The sequence below is a fragment of the Xenopus tropicalis genome, chromosome 3 (genome assembly GCF_000004195.4).
Source record: "Xenopus tropicalis strain Nigerian chromosome 3, UCB_Xtro_10.0, whole genome shotgun sequence".
NCBI lineage: Eukaryota > Metazoa > Chordata > Amphibia > Anura > Pipidae > Xenopus > Xenopus tropicalis.
In genome coordinates this window covers 86,335,555-86,357,445 of record NC_030679.2, presented here as the reverse complement: position 1 = coordinate 86,357,445, position 21,891 = coordinate 86,335,555, and the positions used below count along the sequence as shown (strand labels likewise).

General features: G+C 37.4%; 3 protein-coding genes across 3 annotated transcripts in view; 1 reads left to right on the top strand and 2 right to left on the bottom strand.

The window, feature by feature from the left end:
• Nucleotides 1-6,503, bottom strand: part of lrguk (leucine-rich repeats and guanylate kinase domain containing) — a 40,920-nt gene extending 34,417 nt beyond the window's left edge. The window contains exons 1-3 of the mRNA XM_002931868.5: nt 6,173-6,503; nt 1,610-1,717; nt 1,154-1,235 (exon numbers count right to left, since the gene is read on the bottom strand). Of these exons, the coding sequence (XP_002931914.3) occupies nt 1,154-1,235; nt 1,610-1,717; nt 6,173-6,355 (373 nt within the window). The 5' untranslated portion in view covers nt 6,356-6,503. The remainder of the gene's footprint in view (nt 1-1,153; nt 1,236-1,609; nt 1,718-6,172) is intronic.
• Nucleotides 6,504-10,671: 4,168 nt separating this feature from the next.
• On the top strand, nt 10,672-12,987 carry LOC116409754. Its single transcript, XM_031899074.1, has one exon. The coding sequence runs from the start codon at nt 10,951-10,953 to the stop codon at nt 12,964-12,966; it is 2,016 nt and encodes a 671-aa protein (XP_031754934.1). The 5' UTR covers nt 10,672-10,950; the 3' UTR covers nt 12,967-12,987.
• A 5,591-nt stretch (nt 12,988-18,578) lies between these two features.
• exoc4 (exocyst complex component 4) overlaps nt 18,579-21,891 on the bottom strand; it is a 238,876-nt gene continuing 235,563 nt past the window's right edge. Inside the window, exon 19 of the mRNA XM_004913052.4 lies at nt 18,579-19,921. Coding sequence (XP_004913109.2) covers nt 19,684-19,921 — 238 coding nt within the window. The 3' untranslated portion in view covers nt 18,579-19,683. The remainder of the gene's footprint in view (nt 19,922-21,891) is intronic.

Below are 21,891 nucleotides of genomic sequence, written 5' to 3'. Positions count from 1 at the left end.
GGAGGCAAGGACTGATTGAATCGCACCGCCCCCCTGCACCTCCTCCTGTGCTTTGGCGCACATGCGCCATTGGGGGGCGCTGCGATTCGATCGGTAGAACTAGGGGTAGGCAGGAGAGGCTCCTGCCTGGCGCCCCTCAATCGTTGCGCCCTAGGCAGCTGCCTCTTCTGCCTACCCCTAGTTCCGGCCCTGCCCACAACATTCTATGTTGTTTGCACTGGCCTCAAAATTTGTGTGAGCATGCAGCTTAAGCTGGCCACACACGTGGCCATTTTCGTGTACAGCACTGCAGAATATGTTGGTGCTTTATAAACAAATGTTAATAACAATAAAAATGCTATTTTAAATATACGTTCTCACTTTTCACAAGAAATCCCGGTGTTGCTGGTCTTTTTTATACTATATACAAAAATATATAAAAAGAGATATATTTTCCCTCATAGCTGACATGACATATAAATCTCTACATGCTCCACACTATAGGACACAACATTTAAGCCAACAGAACTGGTTTACTATTGGCAGATTTGCTGAGCTGAAATCTTTTTTTTTTTTTACATAAAGAAATTACAATTAAATGGCTACAAACTTGATGCTCTTCAGTGGAAATAAACTAAGTCATTAACCAGGATTGTAGACAGGGGCATAACACTAACAGCACTCAGTGACTGCTTAAAGGCCCAAGGGTATAGAATTCCCAGGTTTTGTAGGACCAATAAATTGTAGTTATGCTAATGACTGACTACTAACTAGATGATTCCTTGGTAGAGGTTTATTTGGGATGGGAAGTATACCTGCATTCCTCACATATGTTCTCCATGTACTCAGAAAAAAAATTACAACTGACTAGCAGAAAAGGCTGCTGGTTTTTTTGTTCCATTAAATGATTTGTCCTTACAATATATAAGAAAGCTAGATTACACCATTCACACTAAATACCAAAGCAGTCCATCTTATAAATTTTTTCGTCATTAAGACAAAATAATGTAATTCCAAGTTCTGACCAATTGGTATACTGCACTATTATTTTTGCTTATTAAATGCAGTGTGTTTATTAAATATGGTGTGGAGACATGCATAAGTAAAACATAAGCAGAGGGTACAGTTCATTCCATATACAGCAACCACTGGCAGAGAGATGAATCGCACATACCACTGATCTCATTATGGGAAATATCCAACTTCTGAAGGTGGCTGTACCCACAGAGAATCTGAATGTTTCTCAGGCTACGATTCTAGGAAAAGCAATAAAGAAAGCTGTCATTTCATAATACTGGCCTACTTTGCAACATTGGTTGTTTTTGTTGTTAATAAACACGCACAGAAAGTACACTTATGCTACAAGCAAATTATTATTTTAAATGTAAGACTTCTATGGAATTACAGTGTACATTACACACATATATTTATATTTCTGAACTTGCAAAAAGTAAAACCGTACTCTTCTATGGATTTTACCAATGTATGTGCAAAGGAAGGCTTTAGAATGTTGGTTAGTTAGTTAATCCCAAAGTGGGCATCAACTTGGTGCCTAGCCAATAAGAACGCAGTCCATGGGCCTCATATACCCCCTTACATAGAGACATTGAATTATGTAATGTGTACTTACAACAAGGGTAAGATTCAAGTAGACATGTTCTGAACCTGTGGCAGATCGACCCAGCACTGACAGCCCCTCTGAGACAGCCTCTTCTTGCAACACTCCATCAGACTCTGTCTGTAAAGTAAGAGAGAGGTAAATCTGAACTGCCTATTTCTAGACCCTCATCTCTCACTGCTGTTTTTACTTTTATTGGAACCACTGAAAACTGGCACATGAGGGGCACATGCAGTGGCTGGGAAGTGAGTGGGATGGCTATGCAGCTGTTTAGAGCACCATGGGCTGGGTGGGAAGGGCCTTGAATGTAAGCGGCAGGCATCTATCATGAAATGGAAATAAACCTAAATTCTAAAAAATTATGTAGTCTGCTGAGAAAATGCATTTTGTATGACTAGCAACTCCTTATATGAATGCCCTTATTCAGTTTTGCTTGTATTTGGCTATTATAAGTGAAGGGACTTCGGCGATATCTAAATTTTTCAAATGTTCTTGAAAGTTTTTATACTTATATTTTGGTGGAAGCTTTAAAGGAACAGTTCCGTGTAAAACAGGTAGAGTGGGCAAAATAAAAAATATTTGTAATACAGTTAGTTAGGCAAAAATGTAATATATAAAGGCTGGAGTGGAGAGATGTCTAACATAATAGCCAGAACACTACTTTATGTCTTCAGCTCTCTAACCTCTTAGTTAGTCAGTGACTTTAGGGGGGCCACATGGGACATAACTGTTCAGTTAGTTTGTGAGCACGCAGGTCAGATTCAATAGCAAACTAACTGAACAGTTATGTCCCATATGGCCCCCCTCCCCTCAAGTCACTGATTGGTTACTGACTGCTAACAGCTTAGAAAGCTGTAAAGGAGAAAGTAGTGTTCTGGCTTTTATGTTTGACATCTGCCCACTCCAGCCTTTATAGATTACATTTGCCTAACTAACTATATTGAAAACATTATTTATTTTGCACAGCCTATCTGTTTTACCTAGTTTCATTTTTATACTGAACTGTTCTTTAACTAGAATTCCTCGTGCCTTGCATTACAGTGGATTTTTCTTGGCCTAGATGTTCTTCGCAACTATCTGCTTAAGAGATAAAACTAGTGCTAGAAGAAGTGCTAGTGTGGCTGGAGGAGACACAATGATTGTGAAAATATATGAGCCAGTCAGCTCCTAGAAAAGATCTGTTTAGACTGGGTCTTATGTTCCCTTTTATTACAGTCACATTACTCGCTAGAGAACACAACATGTATTATTGTTAGTGATGCAATGAAAATAAATTACAAGTCATTTCTTGTGCCATTGAGGTAAATCTGAATCTGGAAACCTAAGAAAGGGTTAAGAAACCTGCCTTACTTGGTATTAACTCGGTCTGGCCCAGAAATGTATTCACTTGTTTTCTTATGTTTTCTTATTGTTTATTTATGTATTCACTTATGTTTTCTTATTGTTTACTTATGGTTTCCTATTCCTAAGACACGTTAAAGGGGAACTACTGCAAAATGAAATTTTAAAATTAGCTTCAGCTCACTGTAACTTTCTAAATATAATCAACTGAGAGTTCTGTACTGTTTCTAAAATAATGAAGTTACATCTCAACAATCTGTCTGTCCTCATTTGCTTTTAATGCAGAAGTCAGAGTCAGGTTTTGACTGACAGGTAGGTCTAACACAGCGATTCTCAAACTTTGGGTCGGGACCCCTTTGGGGGTCATCTAAGACCATCGGAAAACACATATTTCCGATGGTCTTAGGAACCACAACATGGGGAACTGTATTAAATTTTTGTGGTTTTATCGCATTTTATCCCTGTATAAGTATTCCTAATCTTTTTAGCGTAGCTTTGCCAGGTGTAACTTTGGTGTACAAAAATAGCTTTACCTATTTTGAATTCATCAGAATGTGTACTTTCCAAAAATATATGTTTTTCTGGGGGTCTCTGTACAGTTGGGGGGGGTTACTGCACATAATACACTGACAGGGGGCTCTGTGTGCAAAAGCTGAGTTGGCAGGCGAGAAATCCATATGCGCTATTTTCATTTTGGGGTCAGTACATACCGCAGACTTTGGTATATCTATGCATATTGGGCATCAAACTGTTCAGTAGACCTTAGGTGTTCCTATTTGGGGTGACTTGCCTTTATCTGATCTTTATCAAGAAATTGCGAGAGATAAATGCGGCAAATTGCAACATTTTTATGCGATTTTCTAAATGTCATATAAATCTGCAAACTTAGGAAAGCTTTACAGCTTGGTACTTTGGAGCAAAAAGAAATGTTTACCCATTATAGATTCGGGGGGATGTGTACTTTCCAAAAATATATGGCTTTCTGGGGTGAGTGTACTTTTTTTGCAGCATTATCCCACATAAAGGAGCTGAAATGATAGATCATATGGGGGTATGTTCCCATTGGGGCCCCTACATGCCACATACTTAGGTAAACCTATACATATTGGGCATCAAACTGTTCAGTGGACCCCTGGCGTTCATATTTAGGGTGTTTTAACTTGGTACCTAACACTATGTGGGAGATAAGATGCTGCAAAGTGGAAGCTTTGAGGGGATTTTTGGAAATGTCATCAAAATGATAAAATCATAAAACTTTAGAAAAGCTGTGTGGCTTGGTACTTTGGAGTAGAAAGACATGGGTACCCATTTTAGATTCGGGGGAATGTGTACTTTCCAAAAATATATGACTTTCTGGGGTGAGCGTACTTTTTACTAGTTTTATCCCACATATAATGATGTAAATGTGTTGATTTTGCAGGAGCTGAAATGACAGAGATGATAAATCATATGGGGGTATGTTCACACTGGGGCCCCTACATGCCACATACTTAAGGCCCCTACATGCCACATACTTAAGTAAACCTATACATATTGGGCATCAAACTGTTCAGTGGACCCCTGGGGTTCATATTTAGGGTGTTTTATTTGGTTACTTTATGACCTGTAGGAGATAAGATACTATAGACTGGAAGCTTTGAAGCGATTTTTTAAAAAAATCACAAATTTTGATAAAAACCAATAACTTTAGGAAAGCATTGTGACTTGATAGTTTGGAGTAGACAGACAGTTGTGCCTATTCTGTATTCCCCAGAATCTGTTCTTTCCAAAAATGTACAATTTTCTGGGATAAACCTTCTGTTAGTAGAATTTTTGGCCTTGAAATCTAAGTATTCAGCTTTCTGGAGCAGTGCTTTGGAAATTTGGTAGTGTACTGCTGGGAGTTTTTGACCTATACAAGTGAGAAATCTCCATAAAACTATATATATTTGGTATTGGCACGTTCAGGAGACATGGGACTTTCCAAATCAGTTGTATATTTGTGCATAAAATAATTTTTGTTTCTAGTATGTGTGTTTATATTATGGAAATTTTTTTTTTTTGCATTTTTAGACATTTAGAAGCCTATATCTTGTTACAGAATTGGAATTACACAAAAATTCTACCATATTTTGAAAGCTTAGGTCGCTCTGAAAAAAAAAACGATATATTGTTTTCCTGGGTAAACTAAAAGTCCCCCCGTGGAAAGGCCCCTAAAGTGAAACAGTGCAAAATGTTCAAAAACTGTCTGGCAATACAAGTTCCGCTTTGACCAAAATGGCTGGCAGTAAAAGGGTTAAAGCTACCTCCAGCACAAATCCTGTATGTAGAAGGAGTGTATTTCTTGTTATTTTGAAAAAGTGACCTCTCATTCATCTTCTAGCCAAAGGGAAACCCACCAAAGGATATTAGATATAACTGTCAATTAAAATCTGGCTCTAACTGCTACTAGAAGAGAGAATAATAAATACAGATTGCTGAGAGGGGGAATAGTGAACCCAAACTTCATTATTTCAGGAACAATACAGAATTTTCAATTTATTATATATAGAAAGTTTCATATTTCAGGGGATGACGCTTATATTAAATTGCCATTTTCACAATAGTTTGCTCTTTAAATTACAAAGAAAAGCCAGTATTTCAGCAACTGAATATAGCATACCTACACCTTAGCTGTCCTCAGCTAACTTATTTCCCCTGCAATATCCCTCCTTTTCTAGATATTATGTGCTGAAGGTTTCCCCAGCTGTAGCCATTGTTTAAACACACAATATGGCAAATTTGGCCTTACTGTACATGCACATTGTTCTGCCCACTGCCCAGCAATGCTAGGAAGGCAGGCATTACAGAGGTCAGCGCTGAGGGAAGAGGATATATTATGCACATGCTTTGATTCCAGAGGCACTATGGGGCTATTACTGCTCTTATTACTTATTATTAACTCCTTTCTAGCAACTTCATTTGTTCTACATTAACTGGTTGGCAAAGAAGGAATTTTTCCAATGTATTCTTCAGATTGAGAGCAAAAACTAATGCTAAGCCATGTTATACGTTACTAGCTTAATACATACACAGATATACACACAGGCCAAGCCTGTCTTTTATTGGAGAATCTAGTTTCCACCATTTAGAACACCACTGGCACATAAACCCTTTCAGTGTCCCGGACCAAGCTGCATGGGCTAGTTTGTATGAGTTAGTATGAGTTAGTGTGAGTTAGTATGAGTTAGTATGAGTGCCACAATCCCCACTTACCTCCATCGCTGACATGTCTTTCTCACCCAGCTCGCTGTCACTGAGAGAGTCCCCTGAGTCGGAGCTGTTGGCAGGGCTGGGAGCTCTCCATCTCTCAGTATTTCCCTCATCGTGCTCCAGCTCCCGTGGGCTTCCAGAGTTGAACTCTTCTCGAAACCCCGGACTGAGCACCACTAGCGCCATCTTTCACCCGAGAGCCGATGTGCCACCCCCGGGGCAGCTGCTCCAATGTTACTCTCAGCTGTTCGCTGCCGGGAAACAGGACGCTCAGAACCAGGGCGCCATCTTGTTTACATGCTGGTTGCTTAGTGACGGCGAGGCAAGCGTTGCATTATGGGAGGTAGTTAAATGCAATGGCTGTATTTATAGGTTTATGTGTGGGGTGTAGTACTTTAAAGAAAGTGCGGGGCTCGGAGTTCAGCACTAGCAATCTATTAGCTACATATTTTAAGACGCAGTTAACACTATGAGATGATTAGGAACGCAGTTTGAATGGAATATAGTTACTTAACGGAGTGGTTCACCATTAAGTAAGCTTTTAGTTTGTTACAGAATGTCTTATTGCAATTGGTTTTCATTATTTATTTATTTTTTAATTATTTGCCTTTCTTGTTCGCCTCTTTCCAGCTTTCAAATGGGGGTGACAGACATGGCAGCCAAAAACTATTGCTCTGTAAGGCTACAGATTTATTATTATTGTTACTTTTTATTACTTATCTTTCTGTACAGGCCCTCTACTATTCATATTCTAATCTCTTGTTTACACCACTGCCGGGTTGCTAGGGTAAATAAGACCCTAGCAACCAGATAGCGGCTAAAATACCAAATGGAGAGCTGCTGAACAAAAAGTTAGCAAAAAGCTAAAAAAAACATTAAAAAGGTGGTTTACCTTCAGGATACACTTAGTATGTTATAGAATGGCCTATTCTTAACTTTTTTTTATTTAATCTTCTGACTCTTTTGCCTTTATCATCTGACTCTTTCCAGTTTTCAAATAGGGATCACTGACCACAACAGCCAAAAACCTGTTGCCTTGTGAGACAACAATTTTATTATTATTGTTCATTTTTTGTTATCTTTCATTTAGGCCCTCCTATGTTCATATTCCAGTCTCTTTCAAACCACTGAATGGTTGCTAGATTATATTGGACCCTAGCAACCAGATAGCTTGCCAAATTCCAATCTGAAGAACTGCTGAACAAAAAGCTAAATAATTACAAAATACACAAATAATAAAAACTGAAGGCCAATTGTTAATTGTCTCAGAATAGAATTCTTTACATCATACAAAAATTTAATTCAAAGGTGAATAACCCTTTTAAATTCTGATAAAGGGAGAAATGTAATAAAAGAGTTAAAATAACTTTGTTTCTCCCTCAAGGCAGCAGCAGTTAAGCCACCCTTTATGGCTAATGCTGTAGTGATGTTTCTTATTAAGAGTTTAGACGAGAAAGCTCAGCAAGGAAACAGCATAACAGTATCCAGATAGAAAATGAGTAGTGATGAGCACGACAAATGCATTTTGTGGTTTTTACTCATCACTAAAAATGAGTTATATTCAGTAACAGAAAACTTCCTTACACTAGAATGTATGAACAAATATATTTTTTTAAAGTCAGGGAATTTCGCCATGATAGTATAAAGAGAAAATGTAGGCATGATGGGAAGTTACACACATTTCTGCACTAGTGACAAAAAGTGACAACAGAATCTTGCAGCCAATCGCTTCTCAGGACACTGAATCATAGCTAATGGCATTGCAAAGTCTTTTGCTTTTGATTACTGTCCTACAACACAAATTGTCCTTTTATATTCCCAGTGCTTTTATCACTGCTACTTTGTTTTCCTTTATAGTTACATGTTCATTACAGCAGCTGCATAGAGTATTTTATCTGTTTATAATAAAAAGCGCAGTTTATGTTGATTTCCTGCAATCAATAGTGTTCTCTGCCTTGTGCTGTGTCTGTGCCGATGCACCATTAGAATTGCACCTTACCAATGGGGCAAGAGCTATGCACTGCACACATGATATTCTGAGACAATTTGCAGTTGGTCTTCCATTTTTTTGTGTTTATTTGTTTACACTGGAGAAGCAGTGCTTAAGGGGGGCTTATAATAACTGTGTAAATATACAAGGGGACCATACAGTTAACTCTTGTGCATTATTTTCCTTCTAGGTCCTTCTAACATTTATTCAAATTTGTAGGGAGGGATTTATACAATGGGAGCTGAAAAGTTGTGGAATTCTCTCCCTGAATCAGTCGTGCTGGCCGATACATTTAGCTTCAAGATGGCGTTGGATAGACCTTTAGTAAATGAGGAAATACCAAATACTAATTGTTAATCCAGAGACTGGTCCGATTGCCATCTTGGAGTCAGGAAGGACTTTTTACCTCTTTTTTCCCCACCATTCTTTGGATCAGCTAGCAGTTAGGCAGGTTTTATATAGATATAAAAGATTGAACTCAATGGACTTATTATGTCTATTTTGTTTGGAATTTTAGCAATCAGGCAGTGGTTTGAATATCTGGAAGAAAAGGAGAGGGCCTTAAAGAAAGATAACTAATTCAATGCACTTAATTGTAGCCTCACAGAGCACTAGTATTTTTAGTTACTAAGGTCAAGGTCATCAGGATGTTCTAATTCCATACAAAAAAAGGTGAACTACCCCTTTAAGGGTGAAGACACATGGAGCTACTTAGTAACAGCTACTTGTCACCACTGCTAAACGCCAGAGAACTCCTTGCCATAGACAATAATGAGAATTGCCTCTGCTTGAACACATGTAGAGACAGTTATCAGTAAATGATCAGCATTGTCTATTTCAGTTGCCACAACATGTTACTTAGTAGCTCTGTGTGTCTGCACCCTCTCAACGAGATTTGTGAGGGTTGATGGAAGTCCAGTAACTTTTGGCTGGCTGCACAGTTCCAGTCCCTGGTCTGGATACACCTCTTGAATTATTAAGGAAATATTAAGGAACTACTACATTGTTTTGCTCTGCCATTGCCATCATCTTTCATGGCAACTTTTTTCTTGTAATACTTAGCATTTATATTTTTGTTCCTTGCATGTACTCAGGATAATATTGATACAATAAATGGTTACGGGTACCAGCTAGCCACCTAGCCCTGCATGGTTTGGGATCACTCCAGGGAAGGATGTCGGATTTTCAGATAAGATAATTATTAATTACAAGAATATTCTGATTTGTTAATGATAACGTGATTATGTTACTTAATAGAATATATATATTCATGAATGATATTATGCTTTTTGATGAATCATATAGGAATAAATAATGAATGTTATTTTGTCTAGTTGATCAGAAACGTATATGTTGAAAAGGAGGTTTGTATCGGATTACTAGCCCAGATGTATAACCTTTGTGTTAAAGCAAATATCAAAGGTTATATAATCCTTGGTGTCTAGGTGAACAAGATGAGAACACCTTGAAGGATCTTACAAACTCTCCACAATATAGAGCACACCTGTTGAGAGGGTAATAATTAATCAAGGACAGACCAATGACATATATTGTATGTGTACTAAGGTATTAAGTAGTTACACAGCATTGTTCTAGTGTGGAGCAATGTCAACAATAGTGTGTAACATCGAATTAAGGAAGGTCAAAAGTTATTTTATATTTTCTGAATATTTTCAGACCACAATATTGAGGAAACAGTGACATCCACAGATGGTGGAGGACATTACGGGTCCAAAGGTCACTGTAATAAATATTTAAATCAACTGGTGATAGATTAACTTAAAGACCATCCTTTGATGCCAGTTGGTTAGTTGATAAATCCCAGAGGTGGAGTTTTAGATAGAGATGAGGGATAAGTTAGGAGACAAGAGGACTAGAAAAAAAAAAAAAAGGACTAAGAACTAATAAGAAAAAAGAGAGGACTAAGATCTAAAGATCCGAGAAAACCTGAAAAAGAAAAAGAAAATCTAAGGGGATCTAAAAACTGGAAGAGGAAGGAGAAACTACTCTCAACTATAAGAAAACTCTACTCTGGTAAATATAAATTTTGTTATACTTTTTCTCGATTAAGTTGTATGCTTGGATATTTATTATTCCTATGTATATTATAGTCTTACCCTAAACATTGACTTTCCCAGAGTTGCAAACTGGGAATAATCTGTTTAATTTGGGTCCATTTTATTTTTCATTAGTATAGATATATGATATCCAAGTTAACAATCTAATGGGGAAATAAGAACATTTAAAGATAGAATTCCTTAAGACCTCAAAATCAATCATTTACCCTTCCTTTGATTCAACATATTTAATTACCTTGTTATTAAGTATTGAAAGTGAACGTACATATATTATCTTGTGGATGCTTGCCATTTATTGAATAATGTCTATTGGTCAATGTTCATTTTGATTAATTATTAGATAGATATCAGGGAGTGTTAAGTAATAATTTCATTTTTGTAATATTCATATTTAAATAAATTAATTATTTTATTAAATAATTGTCATGATTTTTCACCTTTATACCAATTGATTGGGAACGCTCGATATCGAATTCAGAGTTGGGCATATATTATTTAAGACTCCTCCTGTTTGACTAATAAGGAGCCTTAAATTTTTTATCTCATATTAAAATTGGAAATTTATCTAATTTTATTAAATATACGCAGAATTAGCCCGACATATATTTGGAGGCACTGCTGAGATCGAGATTATTTTCTCATATTGGTACAAATAGTGAAAAACCATTCCAATACTTCTGTCAAGCTAATTATTTTGTTTATTAATTGAGACCATGAGTGTTGCAAGCAGTGAGAATGGGAATACCCCAGAGCAAATGATCCACAGAATTGTTGAATTCATATATACACGGGTAAAATTTGATATAGGGATGGATGTTTGGATTAATGATTTGAAGAGGAATGCTAGAGCAGACCTTAATGATATCTGGGCAACAGACGGCCTGGTTGAACGCTATTTAACATGTATGAACTTAGCCTCTAACAGTTCAGAAAAAGAAAAAAAATTAATATGTGCCCTACCTCCTGTTTTATATGCATTAATGGAGGTAGATACCCTATCAAAAGCTAGAAAAGAAAATGTAGAAAAATTGAGGTCTCAGTTACATGAGATAGAATCAGATATCCAACATATGAAATCTGATAAAAACCAATTAGAGATAGATATCTCAAACAAGGAAGCTTTTATTAGGGATTTAGAAACTGATGCTGAACGTAGTCGCATAGCATACTGTAAGCTCAGAAAGGATTTCGAAGAATTACAGCAACAGCACATTAAAAGTCAACAGTCAGGTGTATATGGTGTGGAGAGATCTCCTGATCCTCCAATAATCACTCCCCAATATAAAAATTGGGCACCATATATTTCTAGAGCCAAATCAATTGATAATGTTGATTCAGAGGCACGAGATGTTTTGGGCCGGTTGGCTGAAGCTTGCCAAGCTGTGACCACCGTTATAGGTAATCACAGAACAAGGGTCCTTAGAGATTCTTCTTCAGACACGTCCCCAGAGAGGAATGTGAGGAATGTGCGAAATCAAACACCTATGTCAAATGTATCCCATACAAGTAGTGTTTCCAATACTGATGCAAGTGAAGTTGAGAGTGATGAGAGAGCATGGGGATCCGGTCCTTTCCCAAACAGGGGGAAGAATACCCATAAGAGGGGTTCAAAAGGGAAAAATCCCCAAATTCCAAAAGAAAAACAAAATTCTGCCAGCATAATTAAATTTTTGAATATTGCTATACCAAAATTTTCTAAGAAAGGTTCTTCCCAAATTGCAAACCACTTAGAACTATATGAATCTACTATGGATTCATTAAAATTATCCGAGGCAGACAAAATCAGGTTTCTTCCATGGGCCTTTGATGACAGATACCGTCATTACTTTTCCTCCTTTAAAGAGAGAGGAATCACCAAATGGCAGTCAGTCCTACATGAAATTAAATCAGAATTTGGGCCCTATCGAACTACCACTGCTGCAAAGAGAGAAATTTATAAACTTACATGTAGATCTAATCAAAGCCCTCGAGAATTTCTCTCTGTACTTAAAAATGCCTATGGTTTAGCTTACAGAAACCCCGATTGGGAATCTGTGGAATTTAAACAAGTATTCTATGAGGCCTTACCAACCCAGATCAAATTAAGTCTAGCTCATGATCTGGATTTTGAAAACCCTCTAGAAAGACTGGTAACATCAGCAACTTTGCTGTTTAACATTAGTGAGGGCCAAAACTTAAATGATAGGAAATTTAAAAAATTCCCAGAGCACAATGTTGATGAGTCCAGGGTAAAACCTCATTTAAATTTTGAGTCCCAGCCAAAGAAAATACCTTCAGCCACTGGACCTAATCAGCAAAACCAAAAACAGCTAAATCCCAGAAAAACTAAACCTCAAATTGCCAAGGGGTCAGAAGGAAATAGTTCAGGTTCTGGAAGCCAAGGTTACTGTCCTCGTTTCAACCAAGGGTACCATGGATACCGAGGTAACCAAAGATATGGGGGTTACCAAGGATACCGGGATCCCCAGGGATACAGACGTTGGAACAATAGGCCCAGGCAGCAATGGAGAAAAGGGCAGGAATCACCAGATTCACCCAGGGGTAAATCACCCACAGGGAACCAAAATGGTCCACGGAATCAAAACCCAGGTAGACCTAGCAGATTTGATCAGCTTGCAGATCAGGTTTCCAAGTTAACTGACATTGTAAGTAAATTATCTCAAGTTTCTGCAGGAAAACAACCTGAAGTTTTTTTAGAGGAAAAAGCGGGGCCAAGCTCTGCCAAATAAAGGAAGCAGAATCAAATTGCTATATGGAAATGGACAGGAAAGAATTAAATACAGTCAATGATCATGTTTTGCATTGCCCCGACCCTGAATTCAGGGCCGGGAAGGGAAAATCTAATATTTCATCTGTTTTACAGCCTAATAAGGACAATTCTTATAATCCGGTGTTATTTGAACCAGTGTGTGAAGTACCTTCGGTTCAGTCTGTTCCATTTATAGAATCCATAGGAACACAAATGCCCTGCAGACAGAACAAGGAGGAGCAATCTCCAAATATCCTGACGCTGCAGAGAGATCACTTTTTAAATCAACAGATGATAAAACACTCCAATTTCCTCTGTAATCTCTTACAGTTAGATGGCCGGTATTTTATAGATATTTGTCTCCAGGATGGATGTGTCGGACCAATCCAAGGTTTATTGGATACCGGATCTCAGGTCACTATTTTGTCTTTCAGCTATTTCCAACAGATCTTGGAGTCCTCAAAGAATAAACCGAGATTGACGGTATTTGATGGATCTCTGGTAAGTGTAGGTGGTGATAGTCTACAAGTGAAAGGCAAGTCCTGGCTGACATATAAGATTGGTAAAAAGACCATTAGACATCCAACATTGATTGTAGATCTTCCATATGATCGGCTGATCATTGGAATTGATCTGCTCAAAAGGTTAAGATCCATAATTGACTTTATTAATGAAGCAATATGGACTCAGGTAAAAACCCCAATCTCTTTTGAACGTTCCCACAATGCAAAACCGCAAAATAGTTGCCATATGATTGAAGAAAGACCTAATTCTGTCGAAATCCATTTCCGGAACAGTCAGGTACCAGATGTCTCAATCCTAAAAAACGGTAAACCTGAAGAAAGCATTAATACTTCCTTCCACATCATTAATATCCAAAAGGACAAAATTGAAAAGATAATCCTAGAGGATGATGTGTTAACCATTTCTCTTAAAGGGGGAAATCGGGAAGTAGCAAGCATAACCAGACATATCCAACCATTGGTTGAAATCGAGAAGACCAATGATACTATGCTGGTTCCCGTATAGGTAAATAATATTGCCTGGGTGAAATATGCCAAGCTGGATCTCAAATCCGAAGTCAGCAATATAAGTTTAGGACTTCTAAAGCAGGTTACAAATCCTCAGATGATTAAATTTTCTTCCTTACAGGAATGGGTTTATGACCTGGACAAAGACGACCAGAGTCAAAATGTGATTGCAAAATGCATTTTATCTATCTCCTTAGGAAACAAATCTGCGGAACACGTTTTCAATGTGTTAAAGGAACCACAATATCAAATGTATTTAGGAAATGACATTATACATCGATTTGCCATACGGGTTGATGTGATCAATAATGTTTTGTGGTCCAGACTATCAGGGAATCCAGAGGAATTCCAGGATAAAGAACAAGCCTTGAGATGGGGACAATGAATACCCTATGCAGTGGATATCTTAGTCGCCGGAAAGGTCCATATATAATCACTGATAAATTATCTCCTGTGGTTTATAAAGTTAAAATTCCTAAGGGGGATGATTTTGTTGAAAAATGGGTGCACATTAACCAATTACGTGTTTGTCATCCTAGCCAACAGCTTCGGAGAATAGAGCAAGTCGAGAGCTGAGTAGTAAGAAATCAGGAGATTTTAGTTAAAGATGGAAGTAGAAATTAATATTGTATATAGATGTTGTATCATGATATGCCTATGTCTCTCTACCTTCTAAATATCCTTTATCTTCTCAGTGAACTGAAACTTGCTATGTATATATGACGGCTGAACCTAATGAATTCTTTTGATTATCTATAGGCGCAAAGATGCCATCCAAGATGATCGCTATTTTATATGCAGTCCTGATCTTGGGGAAAGAGTTACACGCTGAGCGGATTGTGATGCCAGGTCCATCATCCGGGATCATGCTATAGGATACGGCGGGATTCATCATGACCAACAAGAGAATCTTGTCCCAGAAGATTTATATGAGCCTAGATCCACGTTGTGTCATCGAAAGACAAGTCAACGTATCCAATATTCGATCACCGGAGATTCAAACATGGTACCAGCTGCATATTGAATATTCACAAAAGCGGATTACTCAAATCCTGGAGCAAACCCGGAAAACTTTAATCAGAGAGCCTTTTTCGTCAAACCAAAGACCAAAACGGTTCATTTCTGCTGTTGTTGCTGCTATAATCTTTGCAGTAGTAGGAAATGTGTTTGCAACCGGAGTAACAATCGCTAATTCCATATCCTGTAAACATTGAGGACACTGAAGGAGAGGTGGAAAGCATTGATGCATTCCAAAATCAGGAAATTACCATAAGTCCGGATTTAAAATTTTTGTTGGACAATAAGCCCAGCCATACCATCCGTATGGTTATAAAAAAACATAATATAACCATGGATACTCCATAATTTTCACCAACCGATGACGAAATACTGTTTCCTTCTGTTTGGTCATGGGGGGAAATCTATATAAGGAGTATATTGATCACAATTATAGTAGGATGGTTAACTGTAATCACCATCTTAGCAATTCGTTGGATGAAGATCATCAAAAAGACTCTAGATAAACTATGGCTTAAATCTCACCGATCAAGTTTACATAATGAGTATGATGAAGGAAGAGTTTGAAAACCCTAAGTAATTTTCCTAAAATGTTCATATTATAGGAAACATTTTAGAAAAACAAGGGGGATTTGTCGGATTTTCAGATAAGATAATTATTAATTACAAGAATATTCTGATTTGTTAATGATAACGTGATTATGTTACTTAATAGAATATATATATTCATGAATGATATTATGCTTTTTGATGAATCATATAGGAATAAATAATGAATGTTATTTTGTCTAGTTGATCAGAAACGTATATGTTGAAAAGGAGGTTTGTATCGGATTACTAGCCCAGATGTATAACCTTTGTGTTAAAGCAAATATCAAAGGTTATATAATCCTTGGTGTCTAGGTGAACAAGATGAGAACACCTTGAAGGATCTTACAAACTCTCCACAATATAGAGCACACCTGTTGAGAGGGTAATAATTAATCAAGGACAGACCAATGACATATATTGTATGTGTACTAAGGTATTAAGTAGTTACACAGCATTGTTCTAGTGTGGAGCAATGTCAACAATAGTGTGTAACATCGAATTAAGGAAGGTCAAAAGTTATTTTATATTTTCTGAATATTTTCAGACCACAATATTGAGGAAACAGTGACATCCACAGATGGTGGAGGACATTACGGGTCCAAAGGTCACTGTAATAAATATTTAAATCAACTGGTGATAGATTAACTTAAAGACCATCCTTTGATGCCAGTTGGTTAGTTGATAAATCCCAGAGGTGGAGTTTTAGATAGAGATGAGGGATAAGTTAGGAGACAAGAGGACTAGAAAAAAAAAAAGAAAGGACTAAGAACTAATAAGAAAAAAGAGAGGACTAAGATCTAAAGATCCGAGAAAACCTGAAAAAGAAAAAGAAAATCTAAGGGGATCTAAAAACTGGAAGAGGAAGGAGAAACTACTCTCAACTATAAGAAAACTCTACTCTGGTAAATATAAATTTTGTTATACTTTTTCTCGATTAAGTTGTATGCTTGGATATTTATTATTCCTATGTATATTATAGTCTTACCCTAAACATTGACTTTCCCAGAGTTGCAAACTGGGAATAATCTGTTTAATTTGGGTCCATTTTATTTTTCATTAGTATAGATATATGATATCCAAGTTAACAATCTAATGGGGAAATAAGAACATTTAAAGATAGAATTCCTTAAGACCTCAAAATCAATCATTTACCCTTCCTTTGATTCAACATATTTAATTACCTTGTTATTAAGTATTGAAAGTGAACGTACATATATTATCTTGTGGATGCTTGCCATTTATTGAATAATGTCTATTGGTCAATGTTCATTTTGATTAATTATTAGATAGATATCAGGGAGTGTTAAGTAATAATTTCATTTTTGTAATATTCATATTTAAATAAATTAATTATTTTATTAAATAATTGTCATGATTTTTCACCTTTATACCAATTGATTGGGAACGCTCGATATCGAATTCAGAGTTGGGCATATATTATTTAAGACTCCTCCTGTTTGACTAATAAGGAGCCTTAAATTTTTTATCTCATATTAAAATTGGAAATTTATCTAATTTTATTAAATATACGCAGAATTAGCCCGACAAGGAGCCCTTGGTGCCACATCTAAAGCCATGTATATGAACTGTGACAAACTGCATCTAAGTAATGCATTTCAATTACCATAAATCAATTTCAAAATAATTAATGCTTTTATTGCTGTGTCATGATTTATGTTCAAGGACTGCTAATTAGATATTTTTCTATGTAGGATCAATGTCAAAACATGATTGCATTAATTGGAATTCAGAAGGGCACATTTTCTGACATTGATAAATGCTTTCCATAGCTCTCCTTTGCATCTATGTAAGTTTGTTGGATCATAATTGGATACTTCAGTTATAATTTATATTATATAGGTGAAACACTCTTAGATGGCCATAACAGGCCAATAATTCATTGACCACAGGTTAGGGATTCAAAGCCTCATATTTGAACATTTTTATATTATGTGCACTTAGTCACACACATCTCTCTTCCCAACAATCAAGAGTCAGGGAGATATGCCAACAAACTACAGGAATTAACCAGTCTGAATGACTGGCTGTACATATGGTCCAGTTTGAGTCAATTACCCAATTGCTCTGAAAGGAGAAAATGCACAAATATTCAAATTGTCAAAAGAGACTTTTATCCAAAGCCCTATTTATTAAACCAGTGTTGTGTTTGAACTTAGTTAGTTCACTCAAACTGGTATTGCCTCATAGTGAATTGGTGGGCAAGTTGTTTTAGCTTGTTTAGCACTAAGATAAATGGTTGTCTTAGGTAACCAACAGTGTTGTCTACTTTGGGTTGCCGCACCAGCAACTTTTCACACATTCTGTTGTGTGCCCTGTAACAATGCACCACTTTATGGCCTCTTTTTGAAGTGTTTATGTTTAAAAGATACACAGAAGCGAAGAGCATCATAATTCAGGTAAACCAGTGGAGCAGGGGATGGCAGCTTTATACAGTGATTGTTACATTGCCCTTAAACTAGCCATGTTCTATATTTCAGGGCCCTGGGTCCTTTAGCTCCGAATTTTGGACATTAAAAAGCACGATACAAAAAATTCGAATTAAATCTGATATTTTCTGATGTGCGCTTTAAGTACAAAAATTTCGGATCGTGGTCATACGAAAATACGAAGTTTTTGTATCCGAATGATTGGAAAAGGCGAAAAACTTTCTGACTTTAAAACTTCTGTGCATGATTTTGGAAGCCTCCCATAGGACTCAACTACGCTTTTGTCACACAAATTGTCGCAAAGCACGAAAAAGTTGCATAAATTAACAAAAAAAACACAGAAAATACACAGAATTCTAAAACTTTGAAAAAATATGAATTTTTAGTATCCGGACTCAATTGTACATTGATGAATGTGCCCTTTGCTGTCAAAGCCAACAGAACTACAAGATGGTCATCCTGAAAGCGCCTTCACCCTCCATCCTACAGTAATGAAAACACAGTAGTATTTTTTCTTTGTACATGCTTTATTTATAGATAGCGTACAAAATAAAACCAAATATAAATTGTGCAGTGAATACAAGGCTTGGCAAAGAACAATTTTAATGGTCAACTGGAATATAAACCAATTTTTATTAAGTGAAATCCTGTAAGGCTAAAGAATGCACTCCAGGAGCATTTGCCATGTATGCCAGGAGGACTAGGTCAACTTCCATTGGGCATTGGTCACTATGGGGAAGCCTGCTGGGCCAGTTTGCAGGCTACTATTAGGCATTCACTACCAGGAAGCCTGCCATTTCATGACCCACCAACTCTGCTCCTCTTGTCCAAAAGATACAAGGAAAGGGTGCACATTCTGGGAGCCCAGTTGATGCAGTTTGTGAATGGCCAGAGGGGGTTATGGTACTGGTTAGAAAGAGGTGGGGAGGATGTTCCCCTTGTTTTACAACTGGGCTGTATGCTACTAATAGACACAATATGAGGTCAGTGCCAGCTTGAAGTATATTGTTTTACTTAAAGGGGGCATTTCTTGGTAGCTTAATGCACAGAATATCTTAATGTCCTATATATATATATATATTGATAATGGGTGAGTGCAGAGGAATGATGTTATATCAGCAGGACACTGAATACATGTAACCAGTGAGACTTCTTGTTTTATTCTGGTACATTATTTCTCATATTTGATTTAAGTTCCAGAACTAGTAACAATTAATTAACCAAACATGAACATTCTGAAAACATTTAATGGATGAATACACAGTTGCTGTGCGTTACATTCCTGACCATTTTGGTATCAGTTTTGTAGATAGTAGTCAGCACGGCACCTCTCTTTTGGAATAGTGCAAGTTCCCCAATGGCCACTTCCCATCCGTATATATAAGCAAGAACAATCTGGAACAGCACCACTTGGCATTTTAAATAAAAATACTTCATTGCACACATCTTAGGGCATTAGAGTAATGTTTCAATGTTTTATCAAGCTGTCAAGTTTATCAAGCTTGATAAAAGGCCACACATGGCCTGAAACATTACTGTTATACCCTAAGATGTGTGAAATAAAAAGTGGTGCTGTTCCAGATTGTTCTTGCTTTTGGTATCAGTGTCATATCACACAGTGGTGATTTTCTTGTCCTTGGTTGCTTGCTTGATGGCGGCTTGCTCACAGATGATTTCCTTTAGGCGCTGCAGCCTCATGTTCTGGGTTGTCTGATCTCCTACTCCAGTTTGGCTGCGGTGGAGGAGGCTCAATGCATTGATATATTCCAGCTCTGTGTACTTCACTCCCTGATCCACCACCAGATTTAACAGTTCATCTGCAGTGTTGTACATCATCTCATAGTACTGCCTGCAAAAAAGTGTATTGGTGGCATTAAAGACAACAAGCTTCATACACCAAATCACATTTCACTAAGTTACAAAAACCTTCTAGCAAGCGGTCTACACTCTTAATACTTAGGGATATGAAAGGGTTTCCTGCTTTCGTTAGCAAATGTATAGCAATATGAGTAACATAACTAACAGAGTGGGGGTTGTGGGATATTGTAGTTGAATATAATCTAGAGACTCACTGGCTGGACACCTCTATATGAAACACAGATGCCTCATATATTTGGTAAGGCCATGCATTCATTATTAGAATGATGCTAGTAAAGAAAGTTAGTGTGGGTTATCTGTTCACACAGAAGCCCATAACTACTTTTATCAATGATAATCTCCGAATTATTCTCTTATTCTGATCCTAATATTATTGATACCTATAGCTCCATAGCCTATTCCATGATGAAACATGTGACAAACAGGTCCTCCCTGAAAGCTTGTGTGTTTTTCCTTGCAAGTAGCTAATCCAAACTGTAGGGCCCTCTAAAACGAACCTGTGTGCCACTGCCCTGGTTTGTGCTGTTGTTGACTGTGGCTTGGAGGGGCTTTTGGGTGTGGTGAGCACCAGTGCTTTATGGTAAATGTCCTTGTGTGAAAGAGATTATATTACTACAAAAGTGGCAAGTCTGATTTGCTTTGTGGCTGTAGGATGCAGCACACTGCAAAACTTATTCAATCAACTTCTCCAGTACTTCAATGCATTACACAACCCATGCAGATCCTAGCTACAGTACTGCAATTATACCACAATTACTGACCAGAACTAATTTATGATGGTAAAGGCAAGGGAGTAAGGGACAACTGGCTTTTAACACTACACAAGAAGGGCAATGGCAACGCAGAGGTTGCAACTCTAGGGAGGGAAAAACATGTTTTACAGCACAATGGGCAGTGTCCATATCCAGACTTGGCATTGTACATAAATAATACATAGAGGCAGGGGATATAAACGTTCAGAATACAAGTTTGGAGCATAATGTATGGCCGCAAAGAACATTTGAGGGGTGTCAATGAGAACTGAAACACACTGTTAAATCTATTCACCCATGTAAGGTGCAAAAATGTTTAGTTTGATAAAAATGAAGCATTCTCGTTGCTATGTTTAACATGAGCATCCCTCCCAACATTATATTTCTGGAATTTTATCTAATGAGAAATGTCCAAAAAAGAATGGACCTGTTTCAATTTCCCACATTCCTATTCCTATTCACACAACAGAAAATGACAATTCTGAACAAAACAAGGACCTTGTGGAAGTGTAATCACTGTAATCACTGGGCTGCTGCTGGAAGTGCCTATATTTGCATGATGAATGGCACTGTCCATAGCAGCTAAGGAATAAGAAATCAAGTCTGATTGGGCACTCAGCAGATCTAAAGGCAACAGATTTATTGTAACAATGTTATCTCTCTGTGTTCCCAAATAATGAGCTGAAAAATGTGATTGTAAATACGGTGCCGTTTGTGACACTGTCTTTCATTCCCACTGCGTAATTGTGCCTGGCTCGCTTGCATCTGAAATGCTGTGACTGCTTATCAGCCAGGTCCAGAATTATGGTGTTCAGCATAAATATTTCCTAATTGAAAACAACAGCAAAAAAAATGATTTTGATCAAAACACTTTGCTGGCATACTGAATTTAGGATTTAAGGGATATATCATTCAGAGCCTTTGACATGGTAATCACACACAGGGCCAGTAAGTCAGAAAAAGCCTGCCATAGGGGCTCAGAGTCACAGTTGTTGATTTGCCACATCATGCTAAAGGTGCTCAACACTTGGGGTGTGGGATCACAGGTTCAACATCTCCTTCAAACTTATATTGTGTAGAGTTTATTGGTTGAGGTCTGGATTTTGAGTTCTGGGGCCATTAACATTAGCATTAGGCAATCACCCAAGCTGATTGGGATAAATACTCCCTAAATGAGTGCAGTCTGTCT